We start from the raw sequence: 27,086 nt of genomic DNA on the forward strand, positions 1-27,086 counted from the left end.
TAAGTATCCGATTGTGAAGTGTGATTCTTCTAGTGCAAAATGGGTTAGCATTAACCTAAGACTTTTCTGATTGCAGAAAGGCCTAAGTGTTCCTTAAAGGTTGAAATAATAAGACCGTAGTACACTGCGTGGCTAGAGATTTCCTGTGGAAAATATGAATTGGCTGGATGCTTCTTTTCTTTGAGCTAGTTTTAAAACTAAGAATGGAAGTGCTGTTTGCTTCACTGCCTTTAGAACTTTAAGTTTGCTGCCTTCTTCAAGAGCAAGTCAGAAGAGGGGGATTGCTTGAATATAAGTAGCCTAGAATAGAAAGAGGATTCCCAGCCATATCGTGTGGTTTCTGCTTTCTGAAGCAGAGCTGAGTAATGCTATTCCCAGCGCTGGCTTTTCAGACCCATAAGGTGAAGGGAGAGCTGGGGGAGACGTGCTAATGAAATCCTGCTGCACTGTTCAACATCTCATCTTGCCTGAACCTTTATATATTGATTTCATTATTTCAATATTACTTTCTAATATTTATTTTAGGACAAGACCAGAGTTGTGTCTCCTATTATTGATGTAATTAATATGGACAACTTCCAGTACGTGGGGGCGTCAGCTGATTTAAAAGGCGGTATGTACCTGTACTGGAATACAAATTTTTTTTAAAAACAGCATCAGGAATCAAAACTCATGATCACTGCAGTTGTGGAATGGGCACTTAATGTACTCTTCTTCCCTTTCATATATTTAGTTTAAGTTCTATAGTTCAGTTGGTTTTAGGCTTGGATTTTAATTGGCCTTATTGTCTTCTGCTTTAAAACACTTCATCTTTATTATACTAATTCTTGTAAGTTTATGCTGCCTTTTTATAATGTGCAGTACTGAATCCAGTCTTTGTAGGATTGTGTAAATGTGTCAGAAGCAGCTTATGGCCAGAGTTTATGATTCTCTTTTTAGATAAGATAGGCTTTAATTGCTCTCTAGCTTAGAAGCCCATCAGCAATGCAGTGCCTATGAGTTTTTTTTGAGATGCTGGTTTGCTTAAAAAAATTAAACTCTTCTAAATAAGCAGAACGTTTTGGAATGTGTTTTAAAATTAAATGTTTTTGTTGGCCATGATCTGTAATTGTGAAGAGAGTAACATGTGACTTTGAAAATTTGCAGTATTTATACCTTTACAGTTACAAAAATTCCTGTTAAATTGAATTTAGAAGTACTACGGTTTCACTATGTCTAGCTAGTGTAAACTGTTGACAGAAAATAATAAAAAGACTTGTGAAGCTCTCTCTCAAAAAAAAAAAAAATAAAAATCCTTCCCTGGTTTTTGTCACTGTAAGCAAGAATCTAGCATTTAAAACAGCTGTTCTGTGCACACACACCCTTTCTTTTTTTCCTGAAATAATTGTTCCACAAACCTGGAAACTGAACTGTCTGCTCAAAGGTATAAGGTGAACCACAATGTAGAAATTACGCATTGCAGTTGCCACAGTGTTTCAGCTTTTTCTGAATGAGTGAGGAAGGAAAAACAAATTTTGAGCCTGTTCTATCAGTTACTAGTCCCTAACTGGCCACCAAGTGTTGTTCCAGTAAAATAAAATAAAAGTGATATTTGCAAAATGTCACATATGCTTCAATTTTCGGTCAGTGATCTGAAGGTGAGAGCTTCTAATCCTTTTAATTAATGTTCTGAAATAACACCTACAGTGCTTATATTCACAGTATGCTAATGGATAGTTCTGTGCTATTATCTGTGTGCCAGCTTTATTAAAACCTTAAGGCTTTTACCCAATCTATTCACTATGCCTTGAGTATGGAAATCTCTATACCATTATGCGGCTTTTATTGTTTGCAGTAGGAGGAGGAATTCTTTCATTGAAACCTTCGATTGGTTCCTGCGGGGTTCATGCTCTTTAATTCTTCCCAAGTGAAGTGGGAGAAGATTGAGAGATCATTTCACTTGTTGCTTTTCACTTTTCATCTTTGGAACGGTTTCACAATTTACTTATTTATCTTTTTAACTTTTTTTTTTCATTTTGTCCCCTTGCACACAATAGAAATAGAATATTTTTTTGAATTTTGTTTTTCTTTTTTTTAAAGTACCTGGAGCCTCCATACTTCTGGACTAAGTAGTGAGAGGCTGCCTTTTTTTAATGTTAACAATAGAAATGTTGCGCATACCACTGTTTAAAGCTATTTGGGGGTCTGTTGAAACATGAATAATATATTTCTTTTCAGTTCCCAGAGGACAGATTACCATGTTAGAGGCACTACAGCATTTGGCATCACGGGACTCTTGCTGGAGCCAAGTCTAAACATGGAGACCAAACTATGCTTTCAACCTTAGATACAGTATCTGTGTGGCTGAAGCTGGGAGAGTTGAGACAGCTGGGACAGCAGTTGTGCCTGGCCTGTTTTGAAAGGACTTAATCACCCAAGACGAGCAACCTGGCAAATGCTACAAACATTTTAAAACAGCCAGTGCTGAAATACTTCCCAAGTCTGGCCAATGCTAAATCCATGCACTTCATGTTACAAATACTTTTTTTTTTTGAGGGTGGATTTGCAAAAATGTTTATGCTGCCCTGAGAAACACTTTAATCACTGGAATAAACTATAGTTAACTGAGATCTAATAATCTAGACTATGCCTATGATGCAGTTTACACTGGATAGAATTTCATATTGGATATGCACTTGTGTTTAAAAATACTCCTTTTACAGAGTTACTGATATTATCTCATTGAGTGCAGATTTTTCCCAGAGTCAGTGAAAATGGAGGCAGAAAACCAGTTTTTATGGGTAGATAATTTATACACTTGTTCAGACTTTGTAACAGAGTGCTGTGTTCCAAAAGAGACCCCTTGTGTTCACTGGAGTATACGTAACAGTATCTCTACCGCTTCTGCCAGAGAAGAGTAGGTATTTTCAAGGTCTCCCAGATGCAAGTGATTTTGCTGCATATGTATGATGAAATGTGACTCTTTAACTGCATGGAAATATTCGAACTCATTTTACTCTTCATGCTGGAGGCTTTGCAGTACTATTGATTGTAGCCATTTTACTGTTTTGCTACTTGAGTTTTGGAGTAGTTAGAGTGTCTTTCATTTTTACAGTGCAACACTTCATGAAATACTCAAACATGGAGAGAGAGAGTTGGCATGCATGCTGTAAAGCCTGTTCGGGATAATTTCTGTATTGTGTGTGATAAGTATCTTGTGACTTAAAATGAAAACTGTTTAGTTTTTAACTCCCTGCATCAATCGTTACTATGCACATTTATGGATGCAGACAGACAGTTTGTAGAACTGTAATTGTTGTCTGTTTACCTTAGCTTTTTCCTCACTTCCCCACAAAGTAATTGCTTTATCTTCATGCTGGAGAAAGAAAACTATTGACATCTGTGCACCAGAAATCTGGAAATCATTCATTATATGACTTCATAGAATCTAAATGTGTTTTGCAGCAGGCAGTCTGTATAAGGCTGGTTTGCTAGGTGTACTGGGAGAGGGCTATGGACCTTCTGTAGTTTTTTAATAGATGTTCATGCTTATGGGCATAACCCAGCTCAGAAACTGTTATGAAAGTGTTTTCTATAGGAAGTTTGTCTTATACCAGCTGCATTATCATTGCCTAAAGGAGTTAATTCAAATGGTTGTCAGGTAGAAAGCTGCTGTAGGTGATCTGTTGGTCTTGTCTATTCTAGTGATCTTTATGTTCTTCTGTGCTAAACTCACAAAAGGACCAGGCCAGCTGTTGCTGTGTGTGTACACACATATATGTGCATACATAAGGGAAGTAAGATTTTGGTGCTGTAGCGTTTGCCTCAGGTTCAAAAAGTGATGCACTTAAAGGACGCAGTGGGGAGGCAGGAAGTTAAATGAACGTTAATGAGATAAGTGGGAGCTACATAACCTGTTGTGACCTTCACGGTACAGAGTTTCTGCTGATAGAGGAGTAGCAAGAGTACTGCATAAAGCCTGTGTAAACATAAATATGTGATCATTTGATAGGAGTTGAACAGTAAAGACTGTTAGGAGCATTTGAAATGGCTGGAAGATCTTCATATGGTGTTCTACTTGATTTAAGGATATGAGACACTGGATTCATATATAAGGCATTTTTTTCACGTGTTGACTGGGTTTCTTACTTCGTGTAATAGATGGCAACAAGAGAAATCAAAGTTATTTTGAACTTGAGATTACTTTTTGTTTTATTTTCCTGTCCACTTCTTTATCTTTCATCTGGACTCCTACTTGTTTGTTTTTTACCGAGAAGCTTTTAAAAGTTTAAATTTTTCCTTTAAGTAACAGATCCTGTTTTTTTCAGTCAACATTATGTTATTACAAGTTGAATGATGACCATAATATTTTTAACATCCTACTCTTTTTTTTTTTTTTTTTTTTCTCCTTGAAGGCTTTGATTGGAACCTGGTGTTTAAGTGGGATTACATGACACCAGAGCAAAGAAGAGCACGGCAGGGAAATCCAGTTGCTCCCATAAAGTATGTTTGAACCACCATTTCTCCCTCTAAAAGACTGTAGTTTGCAACTGACCAAAGTTAAAAATCATCTTCTCTGAGTCTGAAAGGGGATCTTTACTATAGCTTTCATTAATATTGAAATTTCATTCGTATTTGTGTAGCATTATGGGACTTTCAGAAATAAATTGTATTTGAAAAAAATACTTTAAAGCACACTAGTAGATTATTTCCCCTAAACAGAGTGGCATCCGCTTTTTGTTAGAAGTTGGCATGTTTTGAGGGCTAAAGATAAGGCATCAGTTTGAATGCTTTATTGCTGGCACAAATTGCCACCCTTTACATAAGGAACTTGTGAGCCAAATGGAGATTGGGAACTGCCTCTGATGGTGGTCATAGCACTCTATATGCTATAGAAATGTGTGCAGACAACATTTGAAGTGGTAGATGCGAAATTCATTGCATTTGAAAGCATTGCAAATTTTTTCAAGGAGATGTTAATCTTGAGGTGCAAATAATAGCTACCTCCCAGTTCATGGTTCTTTAAGTGTTTAATTTATTTTTTCTTGTTTGTTTAGGACACCCATGATAGCTGGTGGGTTATTTGTGATGGACAAATCTTATTTTGAACAACTAGGGAAGTATGACATGATGATGGATGTTTGGGGTGGAGAAAACTTAGGTATGTATATTATTTACCTTCGGATCAGTTTTGAAAGCAAGCAAGTTTTCATCATTGCCTTTACTGTCACGGATTCATGTCTCCTTGATTTTGTGCCAAAAGGGTTAAAACCAGAGTTAAAGCTTCACATATATCATTGGCAAAATACAAAAAGTTTGTTTCAATTAAAGGATTAAAACAAGGTAGGAATTATATGCTAAATATGAGAGAATAAAAGTATTTGTTCATTACACCGTGGTTTTTTTTTTTAATGGAAGTTGGCTGATAAAATAAAAAAATTACAGGATTTTTCAAAATCCTTTCAAAAGGATTTTCAAAAACACTATCTTGTTTGCAAGTCATCTCCTTATCTAAAGTTATTGATTAAAATACAATAATGTTTAAATGCTGGCAATCTAAGGCATGTTTTAAGAAGTCGTTGAAATTTAATCGTGGAAAGTAGAACACAGGAGTTCGAGTTTAATGTTCTTACAGCTTAAGAAATCATTTAAAACTCTGACTGAAGAATAATCTGTTTCTTAACTTTAATAATACTATACTGCCTGACATCTACACTTAGTGACTTTTTTAATTTTAAATGCCTACTTTAGCCCTATAAGATAATTACGGTTGAGAAGGCATTTTTGCTGTAATTCCTTATTTTCAGATGTTTAAGTGAGTGGGATTTAGGGAAGAGGGAGCAGGGGCTGAGAGAACTTGTGCTTTAGCCATCTCTTCTTTGACCTGGTGGTTAGATCTGACTTTAGTACTGTTTTGGTTTTTTTTTTTTTGTGCTTTGCATTACTGTATTGTGCAATTTTTTTCTCCAGTTAAGACTGGTATACTTGTACTAAAACAAAAAAGATTTGAGAGGACCAGAACTGTCTAACTTCTCAAGACTTCCAGTCTGTCATTAATTTAGTTTTTTTAGGGTAGGGATGGTTCAAAGTAGTGTGTTTTCAGGACCAGTTCTAAGGATAGAAACTTCTCTACTGCACGTGCTAGCTGCAAAATCCTAAAATATCTTGAACTTGTAAAAACCCATGAGTATTTTGAGTTACTGACATATTCATATGCATTGAGTGTATGCTTGGCCTACAAGGAAACGTCTGCTGTATAGAGCACACAAAGTATGGAGACGTGGTAACCAAATGTTTAACACTCCTGTAAGGATTTTAAAGGCTGGAAGGAGGCATCCTTACAGTCCAGTCTCTGACCTTTCTATGCAATACTCAAAGAAAGCTCTTATGTATTTTCAACAATAGCTTTCTGTGTTTCTGTTTTCTCACTATTATGGCTGTATATTGCTAAATTGTATTCATATGCATATCATAATTTTTCATTTTTTAAATGTACTGGAAAGTTATTGGATAGACTTACTACAGCAATACTCGCATTCACTTTGAAAACCTCCTTTGCCACTAGAGAACTTAAATATTTGATTAGCTGCAAGCATGTACGTGAGCGACAAAGCTTTTTTTCCTGAAAATTTAGCAGCTGCTTTCATAATTGAGAACTGGATAGCAGGAAGGGGCACAAGCAACAGCTCCTTACTCAAGATGAGAAGACTGTTTATGTTGCTGCTGCTGCATTCTGTTCCCCCTTCTCCGTGGAAAGGAGGAGATGGAGACTTTGGGGTGCCTTTTCTCTGCTCGCTGAAAAGGCAAAGTCAGTCAGTACAGCAAACAGCTAATGATTTGTTCATAACTGCCAGACTAACTGAAGATGAGTAAAAAATCATGTGACGAATGATTTTATTGGCAATAAATGACACATGCACCAGATACTGGAAATCTGTGGTGTGCATTTTAAAATTCAACATGTGTACTCACACGCTTCTTTGCTCTCAAGTGTATCTCTGGATCAGCAGCTTGATATTTCATGCAAATAACCTGCTAGATGGACTTGCGAAATAATTCTATACATTATATTTATGCTTTATAAAACTCAGCATTTTTCGTTCAAGCACGTACAGAGCAGCTGTTGTATGAGATTTTGTTCACATGTTAGTATAGTCCCAACTTCACAAATTTCAAGATGGGCCTGCAGTATTTTCCCTAAATTAGCTAAGAGACAGCTCTTACCGTTACCATGAAGACCCAGTGCATTTTCAGTTTGTTGCTAAATGTGACTGATGACACGTGCTTGCTGTACAAAACATGGATCAGGGTTTGTTCAGTCTTGTCTTGAAATCCTAAACTCTAATTCTCAGAATCTTTACAATGCTTTTTAATAAGCAGAGAAGGATTGGAGTACACTGGAAAGCTGGAGGGACCATTAGAAAGTTTGGGTCTAGTTTGAAAACCTGGGCCTTTCTTAATTTTGCTAAAATCAGGGAGTGAGTGAGACATTCCCTATCTTTTATGTTGATGACACACTACAATAAAAAGAGCAAATCTGTTATTGAGAGGTGTAACGTAACCTCATGCAACTGAAGAATGTTTGATGTACTGTTTATGCCTTTTTAATGAAAAACTGTCCATTGACATTGATACAATAGTAACATTTCTTCTCCCACTATTTGAGTATGTTGAGAATTTGTGGGGTGTTTAAGTCTCAGTTGCTGTACATTCCTTTTTCTTTAAAAAAATCCACATAGGCTTTAGAAGCCATGTTGGTGCAAATAAGAACTAGTTTGCTTCTCCCTATTTACTAGTCCCTTGCTCTTTTTTCTATAGAGCTATTTTTCATCATTTTCACATTTTTTGAGAATCTTCAGAATCTAAGGTGTTGGAAAGTATACGTGTAAGTTTACATTTCTGGGAATTTATGGAGGAGAATTAATCAAATTAATGTACACGGTAGAGGAAGCTATGAATAATGAAAATAGTTGACACAAGGTATTTCAAAATTACTTATTAAACAACAATACTTTTTCAATACCCACATACATTTAATAGATGACAGTGACTTTTTGGATTAAATGTTCAAATGAATCATTTTAAAATGAAAGAGCTTTAGGCATACTGCATTGACCTTCATTTTTAACCAGAATCTCACTTTACATCATTTCAGAGGCATTTGTTTCCTAATACTTAAATAAGTCTAATAGTAGATTTGAAGCATTTAGTCTGCGCTTACTTGTCTAATGCAAAAGCCTTTATCTTTGATAGATCTCCCTGTCTTCTGTCACTAGCTTGTCCTCACATTGGGCTAATAACTATATGAACTTTCTATCAAAACTCCATAAATAATGCTTCAGAGTGGTACAAGAAAACTATTACTCCTCTGCTTTCACAATTTTAGAAGTATGGGATGAAATTTGAGCTAGATATGGGAAAGCCTGAAATCTTCTATCTGTGTGTAATTTATTCTGGTAGAAACATAGAAGTGCTTTTGTTACTTACTTGTTTAATAGAAGCAGTGACCAGTCATTTACTGCGATTCTCACTTTTTTCATTCTAAGCTCAAAATAAGAGGTGTAAGAATGAAGTCAGTGCCGTGAAAAATGTATGCAGAGAACGTCATGTTCAATGGCTTTAAAAATACTTTTGCCTATTTTCTCATATTAATTTAAGTGGAAGATCAAGACCAAAAATTACTGACAAGGACAATATTGTCACTAATATTTTTGGAGGATAATCTGTCTGGAGATTGGATTATGTTGACTGTCTAGGACTCGTGAATGTGCCTAATTGGCCCTGATGCAACAGAACTTATCACTGAAGTAAAACAAACAGGAAATTATCCTTGTAAAAGTAAAGGCTATTCAGAAGAAAGGCAGTTGACTTGCACTGTCAACAGCTGAAATCACAGCACCTCTTTTTTTCTTTCTTTCTTTTTCTGTGGACAGACCATCAAGAAGACATGCTCTCTAATGTCTGGGGTTGTTTTTTGGTTTTGTTTTGTTTTTGTAAATTTAATTTTTGAAGTAATGCTGTTTTTAAGATTAATTTTGTGTATGTGAGGGGAAGACTTATGGGAGATGGAATGGCACTTAAAAGTCATAAAAGGTAGACACTGAATTTAAATTAGAGGCATTTATTACTATCATTTTTAATTTGTGGAAATATACTGAATGATTATGAAGAGGCTTGAAACTAAAGGTAGCACTCAATAACTGGCAGCACCTGCTGGACTAAAGGGGGAATCATCAAAATTGCATCCAGTAGCACTGTTTCACTCTTCTGACTGTGCTTATTTGGAGTGAATGAGGAAAAGCTCTCTATCAGCACCAGGTGACTTCTGCTGCCAAAGGCCTAAGCTGAGAAAGGTGTATAAATATTTCTAGACCTTCTTGTCCTCACTAGGTGGGTAAGCTCACTAGTGTGGCTGAGAATTGTACTGTCCATAACCTTTGGCTTACAGAAGTTGCATTTTTATTCAGTCTGTCTTCAAATAAAGATTGACTTGATATAACACCTTCCATGGCCAGTGTTTGGGACTGTTTGGTTATCTGCTATAATAAGTTAGCAGCTCGTATCTATTGGTTGTTTTATCATGCCTTGATTTTTTTTCCACTGTGTTGTTCCATCTTTAGCTAAAAAATTCTGCTATAAGCTAGAACATTAATTTGTCTGTTAAGGGTACCTACTGTTGCTTACCCTTTAGATAAAGCACAGGAATAGTACATATAGACCTAATGTACTCTGGCAAATTGCAATGTGGTTTATGAATTTGGGGAATGCTGGTAACCTCTGATAAGAGAAGACATACAGGTTTGCTTCCAAGTTATTATAATTATTTCTCTCAAGCTTGGAGAATAATAAATGCTGAAATATGTCTTTGTTTATCCTATAATTTCTCAGAAAACCATTTTATTGATCTTCTCAGCAATAATCACTGAAAGCCTTCTCTGTAAATAATATACTACAAAATTACAGTATTTTGTGATGTTGGTCTTTCATGTTTTTATTTCAGAGATCTCATTCAGAGTTTGGCAATGTGGTGGGAGCCTAGAAATCATCCCTTGCAGCAGAGTGGGTCATGTATTCCGCAAACAGCATCCTTACACGTTTCCCGGTGGGAGTGGTACCGTGTTTGCAAGGTAACTGTTAAGTCTTCAGCTAAATAGCAATATTTTGGATTTCTTCAGATGATCAGAAGGTGGCAGTAATTTCATTTTAAGGATCTCTTCTTTAGAAATATTTGCAATATTATCTAGCGTGGAAAAAAATTAAAAGGAAATTAATGACTTTGAAGCAACTATGCAGATTGAGAGAAGAACCTGAAAGTTGAAAAAGGGAAACTTCTAGTAGGCACAGCCTGAGAATCTAGAAAAAAAGGGAATGCTTAGCTTGGCATTCTATCAATTTTGAGAACTTTGCTTAATTGGTTTTAAAGGAGGCTTTCTTTTCAGAATTGTCTCATAAATCTTTGTTTTATAGAAAGGTTCATCATTCACTAAGAGCCAGAATACACTAAGTTATGAATATGCTTTGTTTGCTTTTTGTTAATACATGATCAGTATGTGATATGCAAATGATTATGTAGACTGATTCTGGCATTTGTGCCAGTCTGTTGGCAACTTCATCCTATGTCATATTTGCCTTTCCTGTGATATGTTTAAAAATGCTTTTTCTGTAGACCTAAGAAACTGAGGTATCAAGGGTTTAGATTAATATGCCTATTAATTTTGCTGTTGATACAATGTTCAGCAGTAGCTGAAATACTGAGCTATTTCCTCATTTTCTCCTCTGTAGAATGAGAACAGTAATTCTGATTCATGTTCATAGTGTTTTTTAAGTAATATGGATGAAGGTATTGTATAAGTGTATGGTGGAGGTTTTGACCAAGGCTATATCAGTTGTGGCTGAAGAATTACTGTAGGTTTTGGTTTAGAGAATTGGACTTGATTCTCAGGGGGCTGAAGAAGTACAAGTCTCAACTAAAGGTTCTGTGTGTTAAGAGCTGCAAATAAAGTTGTTTGTTCACCCTTGAAGGGATATGGAGCCCAAACTCTGTTTAACATGAAGCAACACACAGAGCACAGTTGTACTTAAATTCCTAAAAACATTGTAAGCTGCCGATGCATTTGGACTTGTGTTTCACCTTAGATTGAGGAGCTTCCTTAGGGTATAATTCTTCTCTTCCACTCTGGTTATGCCACCAAGATGACTCTCATTTAATTGTTTGCTAAAATAAAGTCACTGTCCTGTTTCTTCCAGTAGTTATAGTAGGGATTTTTCTGGTCTTTTTCTTTGAGATCTGTATCTTATACTACAGTGAAATGAATAATAGTACTTATAGGAAAACAAAAGCTAGCAAAGAAATCTACATCTTAATACATCACATCTCTATTCCAGACAAGATTCTGCTTTTCTTGGGGTTTTTTTTGTGGTGGGTTTTTTTTGTTTTTTTGTTTGTTTGTTTGTTTTTTTTTAAATAGGTACTTAAACATAGCTCAACCGAAAAGAAGGAAAAAGGTGTGGCTGTATGCATGCAAGCATACAGCAGACATCAGAAATGGATCATATTAGCAGGGACTGAAGATTCTGCATTCATACTGGGATTAAAGCTTTGGGATTTTGTGGTGAAATCAAATCATTATTGTGATTTGATCACTTAAACATCCTGACGATTACTATGACGGCCTTTTTAAAAGGCGCATTGTGTTTTGCAGTCATTTGTATTCAAAATGATTTTGAAACGAGATCCCTCATGTACTTGAATGTTGAGAGCAGCTGAAGCCTGCAAACTGTGTCTTGGGTACTTACATCCCTTTCCAGCTCTACCTTTCTCTGCAAGTAGTTTATTACCTGTGTCCTTGGCTGTCCAGCTGTCTCAAATTCTGAAACGCCATTAAAATTCTTTGTTTCATTGGAATTATTCTTGAATTGACCTACAAAAGTTGCATATCACCTAAAAGCAGGGTTGACAGGTTGCTGTATATTTGGTTTCCTCATCGGTCAGCTTTCTTGGGTGTCAAACCCGATGTAACAGAATGCCTTAAAATCAGTTTTAGCAATGAGAGAACGAGAAATGTAAGGTAATGGGATACCCATGTAATACAGGTATTATCAGATATGTGTAGGACGATGGTGCCAAGAAACTTGCTGCATGGAATCTGTGCTAGTCTTGCAGTCGGGACTTGTTAGCTTATACCATCATCTGTCCCTTGACTGTATGCAATTTGTTCTGGGGTGCTCTGGGTAAGCGTCCTATTTTTAGCTGACTAGTCAGTATGCACTGCCTTTTGGCAGCCAAAACAAATTGGTGGCTCTGGATGAGTGGCTGGGAGTCCTGTTTCATGAGAGGGGAGACCACATCCTGGCTCTGTGGTGTGGGCGGACACAGCTTGTGTCTGGCAGGATTTGTTAGACCATTATGCACTGCCTTAATACACCACTTCAGACGAGCTCATAAACCTTGCAGACCTCAGTCTGCTCCGTGCGAAGCTGCCTCTGATCGCCCGGTGCTAGGTTTCATTAACTGTAGCTCAGCATTAAGTGCTGAGTGCGCCCTATGTTTTGTTCCTCGGTACCCTGCCGCCTTTGCGGTCTTACTAGTTTAGGCAGTTCTCTACATCTACACAGTTTCTGTACGCATGTCACACTAAACCTGAACTGTTCGTCCCTGAGTATGGGGAAGCGTGACGCGGGCATGCATTCTGGCCCTGACAGTGCCTTTGGAGTCGTTAAACCCTGGCAAACTGAATAGTTCCTCTCCCATCACTAAAATCTGTTTGGTCTGTGGGCAGCCAAGCTGATTGCTGAGCAAGCCACAGGGGCAGGTGCTGAGTGGCTGACTCTCACTCACACAAGCCTGAGAGACTGCAAGTGCAGATAAACTGAAATAGCTCTGTAATCTGTATTGAATGGGATGTTGCTTACAAAAAGCTTAAAGGAATCTTTGCAAGGAAAAATCAGTCCTCAAACAAAAAAAAAATGATTGAGGTCTGTCCCGTGAGTTTTGTTTTTTTTTTTCTTTTTTTTTTTCCTTCCCCACGTCCTTCCTTCCTCAGCTCCTGACTAATTTTTATCTTTTGGATTGGAAAATCATATTAAAGAAGTTATTGGCTGACTGAGTTTACTCCAGTTGCTTTAGATTAACTTACTGCCAAATGTAAAATAAGTTCAGAGCATGGCAGTTGCAAGTGAAATAAGACTTAATTTTCTAAGCATAAAACTACAAACAATAAAAGTAAATGAGTTTTTCCATCCCCTGGCTTCCATGTAAAAGGCATTACCCTCTGGCAGTCCAAAAGGAGATTTAAAGACACCAGTTACATAAATACAGGAATTTTAGTTAGAGATGTGTTTGATTAGAAGTAAAGAATTTGGGTTAGTGTTTTTCACATTTATTGCAATAATTGATATTTTGAATTTTAAAACATTAAAAATATTTTCTAATTACTGGATTTCCTCTGTTACCTCAGCTACAGCAGACTTGCTTGGCTCATAGCCTTAAGTGTCATGACAGCTTCTGTCTTTTGGGAACTTTGAGTGACCTGCTGGTAGGAATAGGACGAAGACTGAAAATAGATCTTACCTCTGTTAGCATATCTGCTTTCAGAAAGGTAAAAGATGTTATTAGATATTGCCAATTGTTGAGATTTTTATGTTTCCAATTAACTCGCTTATCCAGGTGAACACTCACTGAATTTGGCTTCTGTCAAGGTACTGTTATAAAAAGAAAAAACCAAACAGCAACATAACAACTTAATGAAGTTTGCAGAAAGAACTCCAAGATGCGTATTAAATTCTGGATGAAAGCTTGAAGTAGTGATGTGTGTGGAAAAGACATAAATTTCATTATAAATGCATTGATTTCAGTTATGTTACTCTCTAATGGTTTTCTATTACTTGGGTCTTTAATAGGGAATCTTTTGCCTGGCTTGAGGCAGCTGACTATGTAGTACTAGGAAGGATTAAAATCAACCCAAGGATAAATGATATGGTTTAATTGCAGCTAGACAAAATATAACCTGTGTGTTTCATATCATTGTCCCTAGAAATACACGCAGGGCAGCAGAAGTCTGGATGGATGAGTATAAAAACTTCTATTACGCCGCAGTGCCTTCAGCCAGGAATGTACCTTATGGCAAGTAAGTCACAAGTGCTTCTTTGTCCTATTCATTTATTCCTCATGAGACAGCACCTTCTGAGGTGAAAGCAGTGCTAGGTCTCATGTTATCTCTTTAAGAGATAGTTCTACTGTTCTTGAGTTTTCTGTGTATTCCTTAATGTATATGAAGACAACAGCCTGACTTTGAAAACTGCTCCTTTTTTTCCCCTCCAGTATTCAAAGCCGAATGGAACTCAGAAAGAGACTGAGCTGCAAACCCTTCAAGTGGTATCTTGAAAATGTTTATCCTGAGTTACGGTGAGTCTTGGCTGAATCGGAGATAGTATGGAGTTCTCTTTTCTTTTTTTTTTTTTCTCCCTTCACCAGAAATCATCAGTTTTTCTTTCCCCTTCCTTGGATGTAAAAGATGTTTTTTAATTTATTCGTGAAATCAATGCCTCATGCAGGCTTACTTGCTTTTGTTTTTTATTAGTTCCATTCATAAAGAGAAATTTTTCCCCTAGTAAGCTCCTTTTCCTTTTTCTACTTACCTGCTACTGCAGCTGTAGTCGTGCTATTTTAGAGAACACTGTCCAAAGGACCCAACTTGCCTGAGCCTGAAGTTAGTCTCCTACACAAGCTGTTTGCTCAGAGATGTTCTGTATCCCGTTGTCATCCCTTTAAAGCTTTCGCCTTCACCAGAGCACATGCCTAGTTGAGTGAGGAGACTGAATCTCAGTACAGTACAATTTAACGGGAGTCAGCAGACAAGAGGGCCTTCTACATTTGGCAGACAAGGGCAGATGCCTAAGACTCTAAGAAACTGAGTCTTCTGCTCTTTCTGTCTCTTGTTCTCTGTCACTGGATAATCGCTAACTTTTGAGGAAGGTGTGTGAGAAGACGGAAATGAGGGGTAACATCTCTTAAACAGTTTCTGTAACATGAATGCATGCTGACTAACGAAAAATCCTTGGGGGAGAAACAGTTTTTGGAAGGATAAAAAGGTTTTTGTTCAATAATCCATTAATAAGTATGTCTGTCAGATATGAGTCTGTAAACTAGTTTGTCTGCTGTCAACCTAATATTGGTAGTGTAATGGTAAGATACTCTGTGTGGCTTATAAGAATACTTGTTTTTTTTCCTGGGGGCATGTCACGTCAGTAGAGTCAGGTAACTGCTAGTGGCATTTAGGCTTGGAATGCAAAAGCACCAGCCATTACAGTCCTAGTGAAACATGTACAGAACGACACATACTAGAGAGTCTCATAAACCAGGATGATGCTGAGGAAGTAAGTTATTCCTTATTTTTCTCTTAAAAGTGCCAGAGGATATTTATTTTTTTTTAATTTGTCAGAAAAAATACATCTTGCAAGCTCTTCTGGAAAATGTGCTACCATAAGCACTACTGAAGTGTAATGCTGTCTTACACTGTGTCATCTCTCATGTGCTCATTCTGCTGGGTTGAATTACTACACTCATATTATAGTCTGAAGTTTTTAAAAAGAGCTAATATGCCTTACTCTTTGATGTGAACTCATGGGTTCTACCCCACAAGTTCACTTTTCTAACACTTCAGTAAAAACAGTCTAGGAAAAAATGTAAAATGTCATATTTATGCCACAAGCTAGCTTGGCTGAAAGAGTAAGAGGGCTTGATGACCTTAACTGATAGCATTAAGCTTGAGTGACCTTAAAATGATGATGATAAGTCATCTTTAATTTGCTTTTTGTGCTGGATTTGTATGTTCATCCTCATTCTCTGGTACAAGTGTCTTTATATTCTGTCCTAAACTTGCAAGTTTACTCATGTTTGACCAGTTCATGAACAGATAGTTGCCTTCCCTCTTCAGAAGATGATTGAAATTTCCAGATAGTAGTAATCACTCATGTTTAACCTGTCATCTTAAAAATACTCTGAGTAAAGACAAGGAGTTAAAAAAGACAAATATAAAGAAATTACATTAATCACATGTTTCTGGTTTTGTTTTAGGGTACCTGATCATCAAGATATAGCTTTTGGGGCTTTGCAACAGGGTACCAATTGCCTTGACACTTTGGGCCATTTTGCAGATGGAGTTGTTGGAGTTTATGAATGTCATAATGCCGGAGGAAATCAGGTCTGTATGCCATTGATTTTATTATTTTTTTTTTCCACAGTATGTGACCTTTAAGTTAAAAAACCAGAAGTGGAACTTTTTAACTCAAGCAGGTACTGTGTGCTGGTGATAGGAAGGTGAAGCCAAATCAGCAAATCAGTTATTATAACAGACTGGCTAAATAACTTCTCCCTCAAATATAACTTTGCAGTTTCAGGATTAGAATCTGAGCCTAGAGATACATCCAATGTGCATCAGATTATCCCCTTCCTTTGTCTCTATTAATATTTGCTTTTACACTAGAAGACAGTAACTTCCTTCCCAGGAGCTTTATACTTGTAAAGAAAGCTTTTTTCAAAGCATTGGTGTGTTTGATTTTTTTTGAAGGGGATTTTTACTTAAAAAAAGATTTGGGTTGTATTAAGCATATTGCCTAAGGCCAGCAAAATAGAAGAATGCTTTACTGTGATGTCCTATTAGTCACTTCCAATTTGCGGTAGTGGGGTATAAAAAAAATCTGTCTTAAATCCCTGTTTGGCTCTTGTTGAAAACAGAGGTGCCTAAATGTCATAATCCTATTCGCTCACAGTAAAGGGAGTGTTTCAACAAATCCTTTCTAATCCTACTCTTAAAATAATTGAAATGCGTCAAATCTGTAAATGAGAGCATTAATTATTTCAAAGAATCTATTTATGCAGTTGTGACTTAGTTATCACGAAGTCTATGCATACGTGCTCACTGTTTTGTGAGCTGCTTTGTCGCTAAATTATTTTCAGAATCAACCGGACTATAAATCAAATGTAAGATTAAATCTTCAAGTACATCTGCTAAAATAGAATGCTGACCAATTACAAATTAACTGTTGAAAGAGTATCAGAATTTTGCTTGCTCTGATTTAAATTAGAAGGGGAAAACCCTAAAATCAGCCAAAGACTAGAATAAAGAAGTTATTTCCTGGAAGAGTTACCATGTTGGAAAAGAGAAGGCTCCGGGGAGACCTTATAGCGGTCTTCCAGTATCTGAAGGTGACCTACAGGAAAGCTGGGGAGGGACTTTTTACAACGGCATGTAGTGACAGGACAATGGGTAATGGCTTCAAACTGGAAGAGGGTAGATTTAGATTGGATATAAGGAAGAAATTCTTTACTGTGAGGGTGGTGAGGCACTGGAACAGGTTGCCCAGGAAGGCTGTGGATGCCCCATCCCTGGAAGTGTTCAAGGCCAGGCTGGATGGGGCTTTGAGCAACCTGGTCCAGTGGGAGGTGTCCCTGGCCGTGGCAGGGGGGATGGAACTAGATGATCTTTATGGTCCCTTCCAACCTAAACCGTTCTATGATTATTTGTTGATTTGATTGTGTTGCCATCATATACTCAATATGCCCCTTTTTCCATATCATTAGAGAGAATGTATATGGGGAGGCTTTTTCTACTATCTTTATGAAAGTGCACTCATCTTTTCAGAATATCATAGTGTTTTTTAAGAGATAGGGTGGATGTGTCAGAATTTCCTTGGTGCAGAAATCTTGGAAGTTTCTGGTGATGTTGCGTATTCTCTATAGATACACAAATTTATCTTCCTCTTTCAAATGCCCCTCCCCTGTATCTCTCTCTTTTCCCCTCCCCTGACCTTCTTTTTCTATGTAGTTTCTTCTGTGAAGCTGACCTTGACAAAGCAATATACACTTGCTTTGAACAGGTCCTGTGGGAGGCCATGCAGACAGAGTGGGTCTGCAGAATGGGTCAAACCCGGGTTTTATGTCCAAGCAAAATTCACATTGGATTGGAAGGAATGAACAGCATGGAGAAGGGAGATAGGGAACAAATTAGAGTCTTTAAATCTGTAGTGCATCTTTTGTACCTGTTCTTATCAAGAGGTTTGGGGGGGTGGGGGGTGGATGGGTTTGGATTTAAGACTACTTAGATATTATAGGCTGTGCAGACCACCTCCTATAATTTGAAGAGTGTTCTCTGTCTTACACTCAACACAATTTAAAATGCAAAATTTAAGTCAAAATGGGTTTTCTGCCTTACCCCCCTCTTCCCTGAGGTTACTAGAATTCCATGATTAAAAAGGCAGATGTGCACCTGTAAAGGGCTGAAGAAATTTTGGTGTATTTGACAATTATGTACAAATATGTAGGATTATGATAAGGAACTAAAAGTAAAGCCAAATGCACTTAAGTGCAAGGGGAAGGTTTCAGGTTAGTGGTGACTTCTGATTTATGGTACAGGTTCTTTCGGATGTCCCGATTTTCAAATTGTTATACGGAGCTATCCTATTTCCAGCCTGTGCCCTGAGCACATACACTACTTGTAACTTCTCTTCTCTTCTGGTGCAGTGGAACTTGCTTAATCTTATTTCCATTATAGCTAGTCTAGTTCCTGATCACTGGAGGAAAGTATCTATACGCTGTGTTTTGTATCATGAAGGGGCTGTCATGTAGATGTATCCAGCAGCAGAGCTTGGAGCTTTTTGTGAAGTAGTGCCTTTGTCCTTTAAATGTGTTAATTTTTTGCATGGTTTCTGTTGTGTCTGGGGCTCTTACAGCCTTTTGATGCAAGGGTGAAGATGTATGAAGCAATATTTTCAAGGACCTAACTTTCCCTGACTGCAGGGCTCTCAAACAGAAGTTTTACCACTTCCCTGGTAGTATTTTCAACTGTCACTATTCAGTATAAATCTTATAAGGGGCAAACTGTTTTAGGGTCACTTATGAATCCTGATAAGCTCTGAAAATAACTTGCTTAATTCCTTAAGTTGTTAAAAGTGGCTACTAATGATTCTTGTTGACATCTTACGAACTGGACAGAACTGAGAAGGCAAGTAATTTTGCTGTCATCTGAGATTAACATATTGAGAGTGAAAGGAAAAGTTTTCAGCTAAAGAGTTATGGAGGCAAATAAAGGGATACATAGAGTTGTCCCTTTGCTTTGTTTTGCATAGTTGTCATTATTCTAGTACTGGCATAATATGGTACCTATCTAATGGCTTGCTACCTGTATGATGGTGATTACTTGTAATGATGTGGGTTAGAAGTTCTGGTTGTTTCCTGAGCATCTGTTCTCAAAGGAATTTAATAATTGTTAAATCTGCTGAGTTTAAAAGTGATTACACAAGCCAAAAATTCAGTTACGGTATCAGAAAAGAAGTAAAAAAAAAAAAAAAAGAAGGTGTGGGATTAGTCATTTAATTTCTTTCTGAAACACAGATTGCTTGCAAAATAACATTTAAATGCAGCCAGGCCTGGCCCCCTATATCTAGGGTCTTGTATTATACAACTCTGAATCCTCTTTAGTTGCTGGAGAAAAGCTGATCATGACATTTTAAGTAGAGACGAGCATGATTTGGATAATTAGCGTGGCTTTAGATCAGCTTTCTTCCTCAAAGGATAATTAGACGAATGAGGACTAATCTGGATCCTGGAGACCAAACTTTGAGAAGTGCATGGAGAGTCTGAACATCAACGTAAGATCAGACCCTGTAGATGGATGCTGACACCAAGCAAGCTGGGCAGCAATACATATAGAACAGCTCTTCTTTACTCTCTATTTGAGTTGTGTATTTAAATGCATTTAAATGAAATTCTGTTGTACATCATGCCTTGGATAGGAAGTAATTTTCTCCCTCTACCCTTGAGTTTGGCCCTCTCGTGTATTGCTTTCTGGTGGTCTCTATCATAGTAAGAAATAACTCTTTCCTCACTGTGGTACATATGTTTTGTTTAGTGTGTGGGGTAGGGTGGCCAGCAATGCTGCTAACCAGTTTTTTAGGCTTTTTATATATATATATATATATATATGTATGTATGTAAAATTATATATGTATATTTTACATATATGGAAATTTATCCTACATAGAAGATATGGGGACTGTATAATACACACATACACACACATATATATATAGAGAGAGAGGGAAATAAAAATATAGCTGGACAAATATTGTAAACCTGAGGATCTGTGTGACTGCCTGCTGTACTTGTGTAAAGCCAGCAGAGGGGGCAAACAGCCAGCCCAGCCTGTGAGCCAATTTAGGGATACTGAAGCAATTGGAGTTATGGTGTTTGAAGGGGACCTTTTTTGACTCTCCTGCTTTATGGGAAGGAATGAACTGTTGTAATCCTCATACGTAGCTATTTACAGGATTTTAACTGTGCTATGTATGCAGAGATTGCATGTGCACTTTGTGCATATGTTCGTATAAACAATTTTGTATACTTTTTTCTCCCTTTTTCTAGGAGTGGGCCTTAACAAAGGACAAGTCAGTGAAACACATGGATTTGTGCCTTACTGTTGTGGACAGAGCACCTGGTTCACTAATAAAACTTCAGGGCTGTAGGGAAAACGACAGCAGACAGGTTAGTATATTGTGAATGCTCTCTGCAAACAGTGGAGAAAACAAGGGCTGTGAATGAGAATGCAAGAACATGCACTAGTAATCATCTCTTCTGTCCGTTCTACTTGTCACTCTGTCTCGCTGTTGTAAAGTTAGGATGCATGACATCTGGGCAGAGCAGTGGGAAATAGCTTGTGTACTAAGCTTTTGTTTTCATATGCTAGTGACAATCTCTTATGAATGTATAGAGGTTTTATCCCAATGCTGGCCTTATGTAAAGCTTTCACCCAACAGCATTAACGTGTAACAGTCTTCAACTGCCACGTCTATTTTCTGAAATAGAATACATATTCCACAATGTATTTTTGAAAGGTCTTATTCAGTGAAGTTTGAAGATTATGTAGTCTGTGTCTCAGAAGAGTGTGGTTTGGCTTTCCTTTCTTCTTTCAGCTGTGACCTGTTTATAACAGTGCTAGACTCCTTCAATTCATTTTTAATAATGCAGCATTGTAACTTCATCTATTTCCTATGCCTGCAGAAAATCGCATTTGCAGAGTCATTCCATCTTTTTGATCTAGTCGTATAACAATTCATATCTTTCTTCTAAGTCATCAGTTTTGATTGTCTGCCAGCTTCTCTGCTTCTGTATCTCAGTTTTTGCAGACAGATAAATGAAATGCTATTCCTTGATGAAGGAAGAATATTCTTGCTACTCTTCAGAAAAGGAAACTAAGGAAGTGAGATTATCTTGATAAGGTTTAAAGGCACAATATGTAAGAAATACAACATTCTGTATTTAACATCCCGTGTTTGGGATTTACTCTATTCTTGGTGTCACTTTGGGCAAAGAGTTTCTGACAGACCAGGTTGACTGGTTGTCTTCTGTATAATTGAAAGGTGACAGATTTCTGTAAAGGTGTCTTTAGTAATTGTGCTTCTTACTTCTCTTTGTTCAGAATTGTTGTGTTATGTGGATGGGTTTTGTGATTTTTATTTTTTTTCTTCAGACTGAAGGTTTCACACGGGTAAGGTGAAGTGACAGCATATTTGAGAAGTGCTGAAGTAGAGGAAAATGATTTGGTGTATTCTGTGTCTATTGCAGTGTGTTAGCTGAATGAACAGTTGTTTTGGCAAGGCTTGCAATAACATATATGCTCTTATTCGAGGATCATCTAAACTGCCTACTATTATTGCAGTTTTCACGGCTTTCCTAAGCACAAGCCAGGGAAACTTATGAAGACTTCAAAAGGCAGGATGTAGAACTTGTCCTTTTCCTGCTTTTCCAGCTCAGTAACTGTATTTTCTCTTCCAGAAATGGGAACAAATTGAAAGCAATTCTAAACTGAGGCACGTTGGCAGCAACCTCTGTCTAGACAGCCGAAATGCCAAAAATGGTGGTCTCACCGTTGAGATCTGCGGTCCTTCTTTGTCACAACAGTGGAAATTCACACTTAATCTGCAGCAGTAGAAGGACTTACAAGCAAAATGCTGTTTCAATTCATAGACGTTGGTCAAAGTTTTGATTGAATTACTGATGTATTTCTTAAAACTTTCCACGGAACTTATATACCTCAGTATTCCACCTTTATCTGAAAGTAGGAGAGTGCTGAAGCAGACAGCAGGGATCCAGGAGACTTGGAGCACTGCAAAGATGTCACTGAACATGACTGCAGCACAATTCCTTCTTGGTGTGAAGACTTCAACGGTTCCTTTCTGTCTTCAGTTACGTACTTGCACAGCAGATGATTAACTCTAGGAACAGCTGATGTATGATAAAAAAAGGATCTGAAGAAACACCTGTGGGGAACAGGGTGTGGGAGGGAGGGTGGGAAAAATTACTAGGAAAAGGTCATTTGGAATCTCCATTTGCATAGAAATCATGGTTTGTCGTTTCCAGAAACAGAAGTGTCATTTTGAAGGGTTTGATTTTTTTTTTCTCCTATGTGTACTTGGTAATTTGAATATGAACTTTTCTATGATGGACTCTAAATATAAATATATAAAAGTATATATATTGTCAGCTCCCAACGATTTATATCACTTTTCATCATCCTATAATTATCAACGAAGTGATTGACATATGTATAACCAGAAATTGGATTGGAATGTTAGGAGGGTGAAACTTTATGAAGGTGCGGATTTTGTGCTGCTGAGTATGATGTCCGTGCTAACACTGGATGCTTTTGCTTTGCAAACTGGATCTACTTCTTAACACTTTGCCCTCACTGGAGATCATGAAACTCAGGAGGAGAAAGAAAATAGCAGAATAAGCCAATGCATCTGCACACATGATTGCTCGGATCGTTTATTCCAACTTGGAAATTCATTACATGTGCTCTGGATAACGTTAAGCTTGTACTTGATATTTGCGTTGATCATTTCTGTAGTACTTTGTCTTTAAAATGCTTCTTCCTTTGTTACAAAATTACATAAACATTGCAGAGCTTTCATGCAGCCCTGTGTGTTTGGCACAGTTTTATTCTGGGCCCTAATGAGAAAAATTTCTTTGTCTCAAACTCCCCTTTTGAATTGTAGAAATAAGATAGAATAGTAATGTTACTGTTGACAGCACAAGATCTGAATTTTAATTTGCAAGGATGAGCAGCTATGTAATATCTCTGAATTGCACTTCCTTAATTTATAGACCTACTACTGGGAAACTTTCTTCCATTTTGTTTCTTTAAATGGAGCTTTTGAATGGATTCAGGCTTGGCTCTGGGAATCAGCCTGGATACCAGCAAATCCTATGTGTTTTTAACCATAGAACCCGTGCATTTTGCAGCTTCAATCCAGCTGATGTCATTTTTATATGAAAATAATACTGTCGAAGTTAACCCCAACTTTGACCTGTCCTTTCTTATGTTTGTGTAGACTATGTACTTTTTTTATTAAAAGCAAATGCTTCAATGAGCTTTTAAAATGAAAGGTAAATAGGTATTAATAAGTGAGACAGCACTGACAAAAGGGAGTGCAGACGTGCAGTGCCAGGAAGTGGTTTTGGTAAGATGATGGATCTCGGGGGAAAAAATGTAAGGGTTGATCATAAGGAGATGAAAAACACCTTCTGTACTGTAGTATGCTGGTACAGTTCCCTTCTTGCTTTGTTCCTGGAAATGGAGTAGTTCCCCATTTTTCAGTTTCCTTTGGCTGCATCTCTACATGAGGTGTAGAGGTGGGACTCTTCTGGGCAAAATGGCTTTAACTGTGCTAGTCAATGTGCCCATAAATACCTTGTGTGTCTGAAGTCACGACTTGCAAGTACCTGCATACCTTTTGGATGGGAAATCCAGTTTCTCCCATCCATTATCTGACTTTTTTTTTATGAATAATTAATACTTCCGCCCCCGGCTTCTTCACAATCCACTTTCTCCAAAACTTGCCTGTTTTAGAGGCTGTACAGTGGATAAACTATTTCTCAGCTTTTAGTCTTTCCCTATCTGTAGCCTTTTAACCTAGCTGAGAACTTGAAGAACGTGATTCATAAACATAGCAGTAGATTGCTTCATATTCTGGAAAACAAATGCTGAAATACGGGCTCAGCGGCAAGTCAGTTGTTTGAGGTTTTGAAAAACGGAATTTAAAAGGAAAAAAAAAACCAAACAACTACTCAGTCTCTGCCATGGAAGTATTTCCATTTACAACTTTGATCATAGTAAGGGTAGTACTAACGGAAATCAGCGGTTGCAACTCTGAATATTGACCTGTCTCTTAACTCTGAATCAGAATTGCTTGTAAAAAAAAAAAAAATCCATATTCCACCTCTTAAGTCTTTAATGTCAACTGCTATCATATACAGTAGGAATATTTTCACTAATTCCCCATGGATGCTGTGCATAGGGGTTTTAATATAGGAGCTGTATGTTAAAGACAGCATTGCTTTTCTTTGAGAGAACAGACAAGAAGTGGTATCCTTTTGTTATGTTTACATGACAGTGTGCCAAAGTTACTTACTGTGATTTTAGGGGTTTTTAATGTTGAAGAAATTTGCCCATTTGAAAGATAAATTAAGAGCCCTTGAAGCAAATTGCGATGGAGTCTCCTGAGAACTTTTCTTATTGTCTTCAGAGCAAGAATGGTGATATTGTTTTGCAGATTTTCAAAACATAGTTTGGAAACTGTTTTTTCAGTTGGTTTGAAAAGTCTGCTGTACAGAGCTTGTACTTTGTTCATTTTATAGATGGAAACCATCCTTGAAAAATTGTTTAACTTAAATAAAGAAGAATGCTTTATAGATAAATGTGTGGTGGTTAATATAACCGAATAAAATCAAGACGTCTGCCTGGAGCTTGTAGACTGAAGTATTTTTCAAATGCTTCAGTTAACTTTGTTGTTTCATAAAATCACGTTTCTAAAAGTGTGTACATGTGGGTGTATATTTGCATTTGTGAAAAGAGAATTTGTCTGTATTTAATATGGTAACTTTGAGGAAATTGTCTTATTTTGGAAGCCGCTTTAAGTTAAAGAGTGAGTTAACACTGCCTGATGTAGTCACCTGAAAACATACTGTTCAGGCACTCCCCCTCCTGCCCCATTAGGCCTGATCTTCTTGAGACTTCCACTGACCCTCTCTGCTGCCAGAAACCACTGTGCCGAGCGTGCTGGGGCCTCCTGCAGCCTGCAGGATGATTGCAGCAGCAGCTCTCATAGTCGACTGGGGTGCCTGTCCTCATCTGCTCGCATTGTCTTTCTGCTCTCTGTTGTGCAGGGTGGTAATTCAGATGTCTGTGGTGCACTGGAAACCAGATCTTAAATATTCCATATTTAAAACAAAAAAAAAAGAACTTTTTTTTTTTGAAGAAAGGCATTTTGGGGAGGTGGACTCTTCATAGGTTTAGTCTAGAGAGCTTGCAAATTAACTTGGCACAGGCACAGTTGGGGAGGGAGCAAATCCTCCATGGTAGGTGATGGACAACTGTGAAAGTGTGAGATTCTCCCACTGCTGTAAGAGTAAGTGGGGCCGCAGCCAGGGCACGGTGCTCTGTTACAGCATCACCTTGGCAGAGGTGGGCGGCAAGCCAAACAGGCAGGGGACGGTACGATGCTTTCTGGGACGGTAAATGGGAAGCAGGAGAATGAATGAGGTAAAAAAAAAATCTCATCTGTGATGTTTTGTCGTGCTTCAGAGATGCCTCAAGTCAGTCCTTGGGGCACATCCTTCTTTCCCACTCCGTGGCATACAGGACTAGGATCCTTGCTCCTGGTCTAAGGAATTTAGCTCTACAGTTAGCCCCAAGGACATGATCAGCTAGCATAACCTGCAGGAGCATTTGTAGGAAAGATTTAAACGCTTCTACTCTGTTAATTGTACTGACAGAAAGACTTTTACTTACCACGCTGTAGGAAAGGAGGGTTCTTGGGTGCAAACTTTCTTTCTTTCTGTGCATATTGTTCTCAGTGAACTTCTTGGTATAAGGATCAGGACCCAATGAACCATCCAGCAAATTTTGCATTACTTTCTGACCAGAACTCCATTGGTTCCTTTGCCTCATACCCAAGTATATATATGAAAAAAGTTTCCCATTCAGTGTCATTAATTTTCTGGAGTTTCAGGTCATGCTTTTTATCCAGTTTCTATGCATGGGTTTACTCTGCATGCCTGTCACTGTACATAAAACCTGATATATTTATACCCCTTTTATAAGGGAACGTTTAACCTTTCCTCTTTGTGGAGTAATAAAAACATATTTTTAAGTCTTGAATTTTCAAGAAGATAGATGCCTGCATGTGTTTGGAAAGGGGGCTGAATACCAGGGTAGAGTAAAAGGCTGTAATCTGCTTGAGGTAAGGACCATTGTCTTGTTTAAAGTCGGTCCTGTAGAGCACTATCCCGTTCCTGTCTGGGGTGTTACTGCCATAACCTCAGTTATTTTAAAATACATTATTTTTTCTGTATACAAACACCAGTGTCTACTTTGCCTTACTTAGGTGTATATTAAACGTAGATACTCTGGAAAATTTATGTGGGCCTGAGTTGCATGCATGCATCACCTGTGTCCGCATTCAGCCTGAAACACAATGAATAATTTAATAGCAATAAGTTGTTATAGAACACACTTATGGAACACTCTAGCAAGAGGCTTGTTCCTGTACAGAATGAGTTCAAATGAATGGAAACCACTGAAAAAAATAGTCTGGGATAATAAGCCATGATTACAGAATGAGCACAAATGTCAGGGTTGCATCTTTTGTTAGACTGCACATTTTATTTACTGCTTAACATCCAGTAGCTATTTTAAGATCTGCTAGTAATCAAGCTTAAAAATTGGGAATAAAGTCAGTCCGCAGATGTTCTCTCTGTACAGCCCTCCAAGAAGTTGTCTGAATGGGTGCAAAATACCCTTTTGATTTGATTTGATTTGATTTCTTGCAGCACAGCAGCGTGTTGTTGCTCTGCATGCAGGAAGGGAGACCTGTTGGATTTCAAGTCCCTATTTCTACCCAGCAGATGGGTTTAATACAAAGATTTTTATTTTTCTTGTTAAAAGGGGTCTGAAAGTAGCAAATAGCTACGTTTTCTGCCACACCTGTATTAATTAAACCTCACCTTTAGTGAGCTGGCAATTGTGGTAAAACCAGGGTTAGAAAACGAC

General features: G+C 37.6%; 1 protein-coding gene across 1 annotated transcript in view; it reads left to right on the top strand.

Moving 5' to 3' along the window:
- The window catches only part of GALNT2 (polypeptide N-acetylgalactosaminyltransferase 2), a 98,939-nt gene extending 76,615 nt beyond the window's left edge, over positions 1–22,324 (top strand). The window contains exons 8-16 of the mRNA XM_054195727.1: positions 526–613; positions 4,395–4,482; positions 5,037–5,140; positions 9,980–10,106; positions 14,013–14,105; positions 14,300–14,383; positions 16,055–16,181; positions 20,399–20,518; positions 21,809–22,324. Of these exons, the coding sequence (XP_054051702.1) occupies positions 526–613; positions 4,395–4,482; positions 5,037–5,140; positions 9,980–10,106; positions 14,013–14,105; positions 14,300–14,383; positions 16,055–16,181; positions 20,399–20,518; positions 21,809–21,964 (987 nt within the window). The 3' untranslated portion in view covers positions 21,965–22,324. The remainder of the gene's footprint in view (positions 1–525; positions 614–4,394; positions 4,483–5,036; positions 5,141–9,979; positions 10,107–14,012; positions 14,106–14,299; positions 14,384–16,054; positions 16,182–20,398; positions 20,519–21,808) is intronic.
- Positions 22,325–27,086: the final 4,762 nt, after the last annotated feature.

Source organism: Rissa tridactyla, chromosome 3, assembly GCF_028500815.1.
Source record: "Rissa tridactyla isolate bRisTri1 chromosome 3, bRisTri1.patW.cur.20221130, whole genome shotgun sequence".
NCBI classification, from domain to species: Eukaryota; Metazoa; Chordata; class Aves; order Charadriiformes; family Laridae; genus Rissa; species Rissa tridactyla.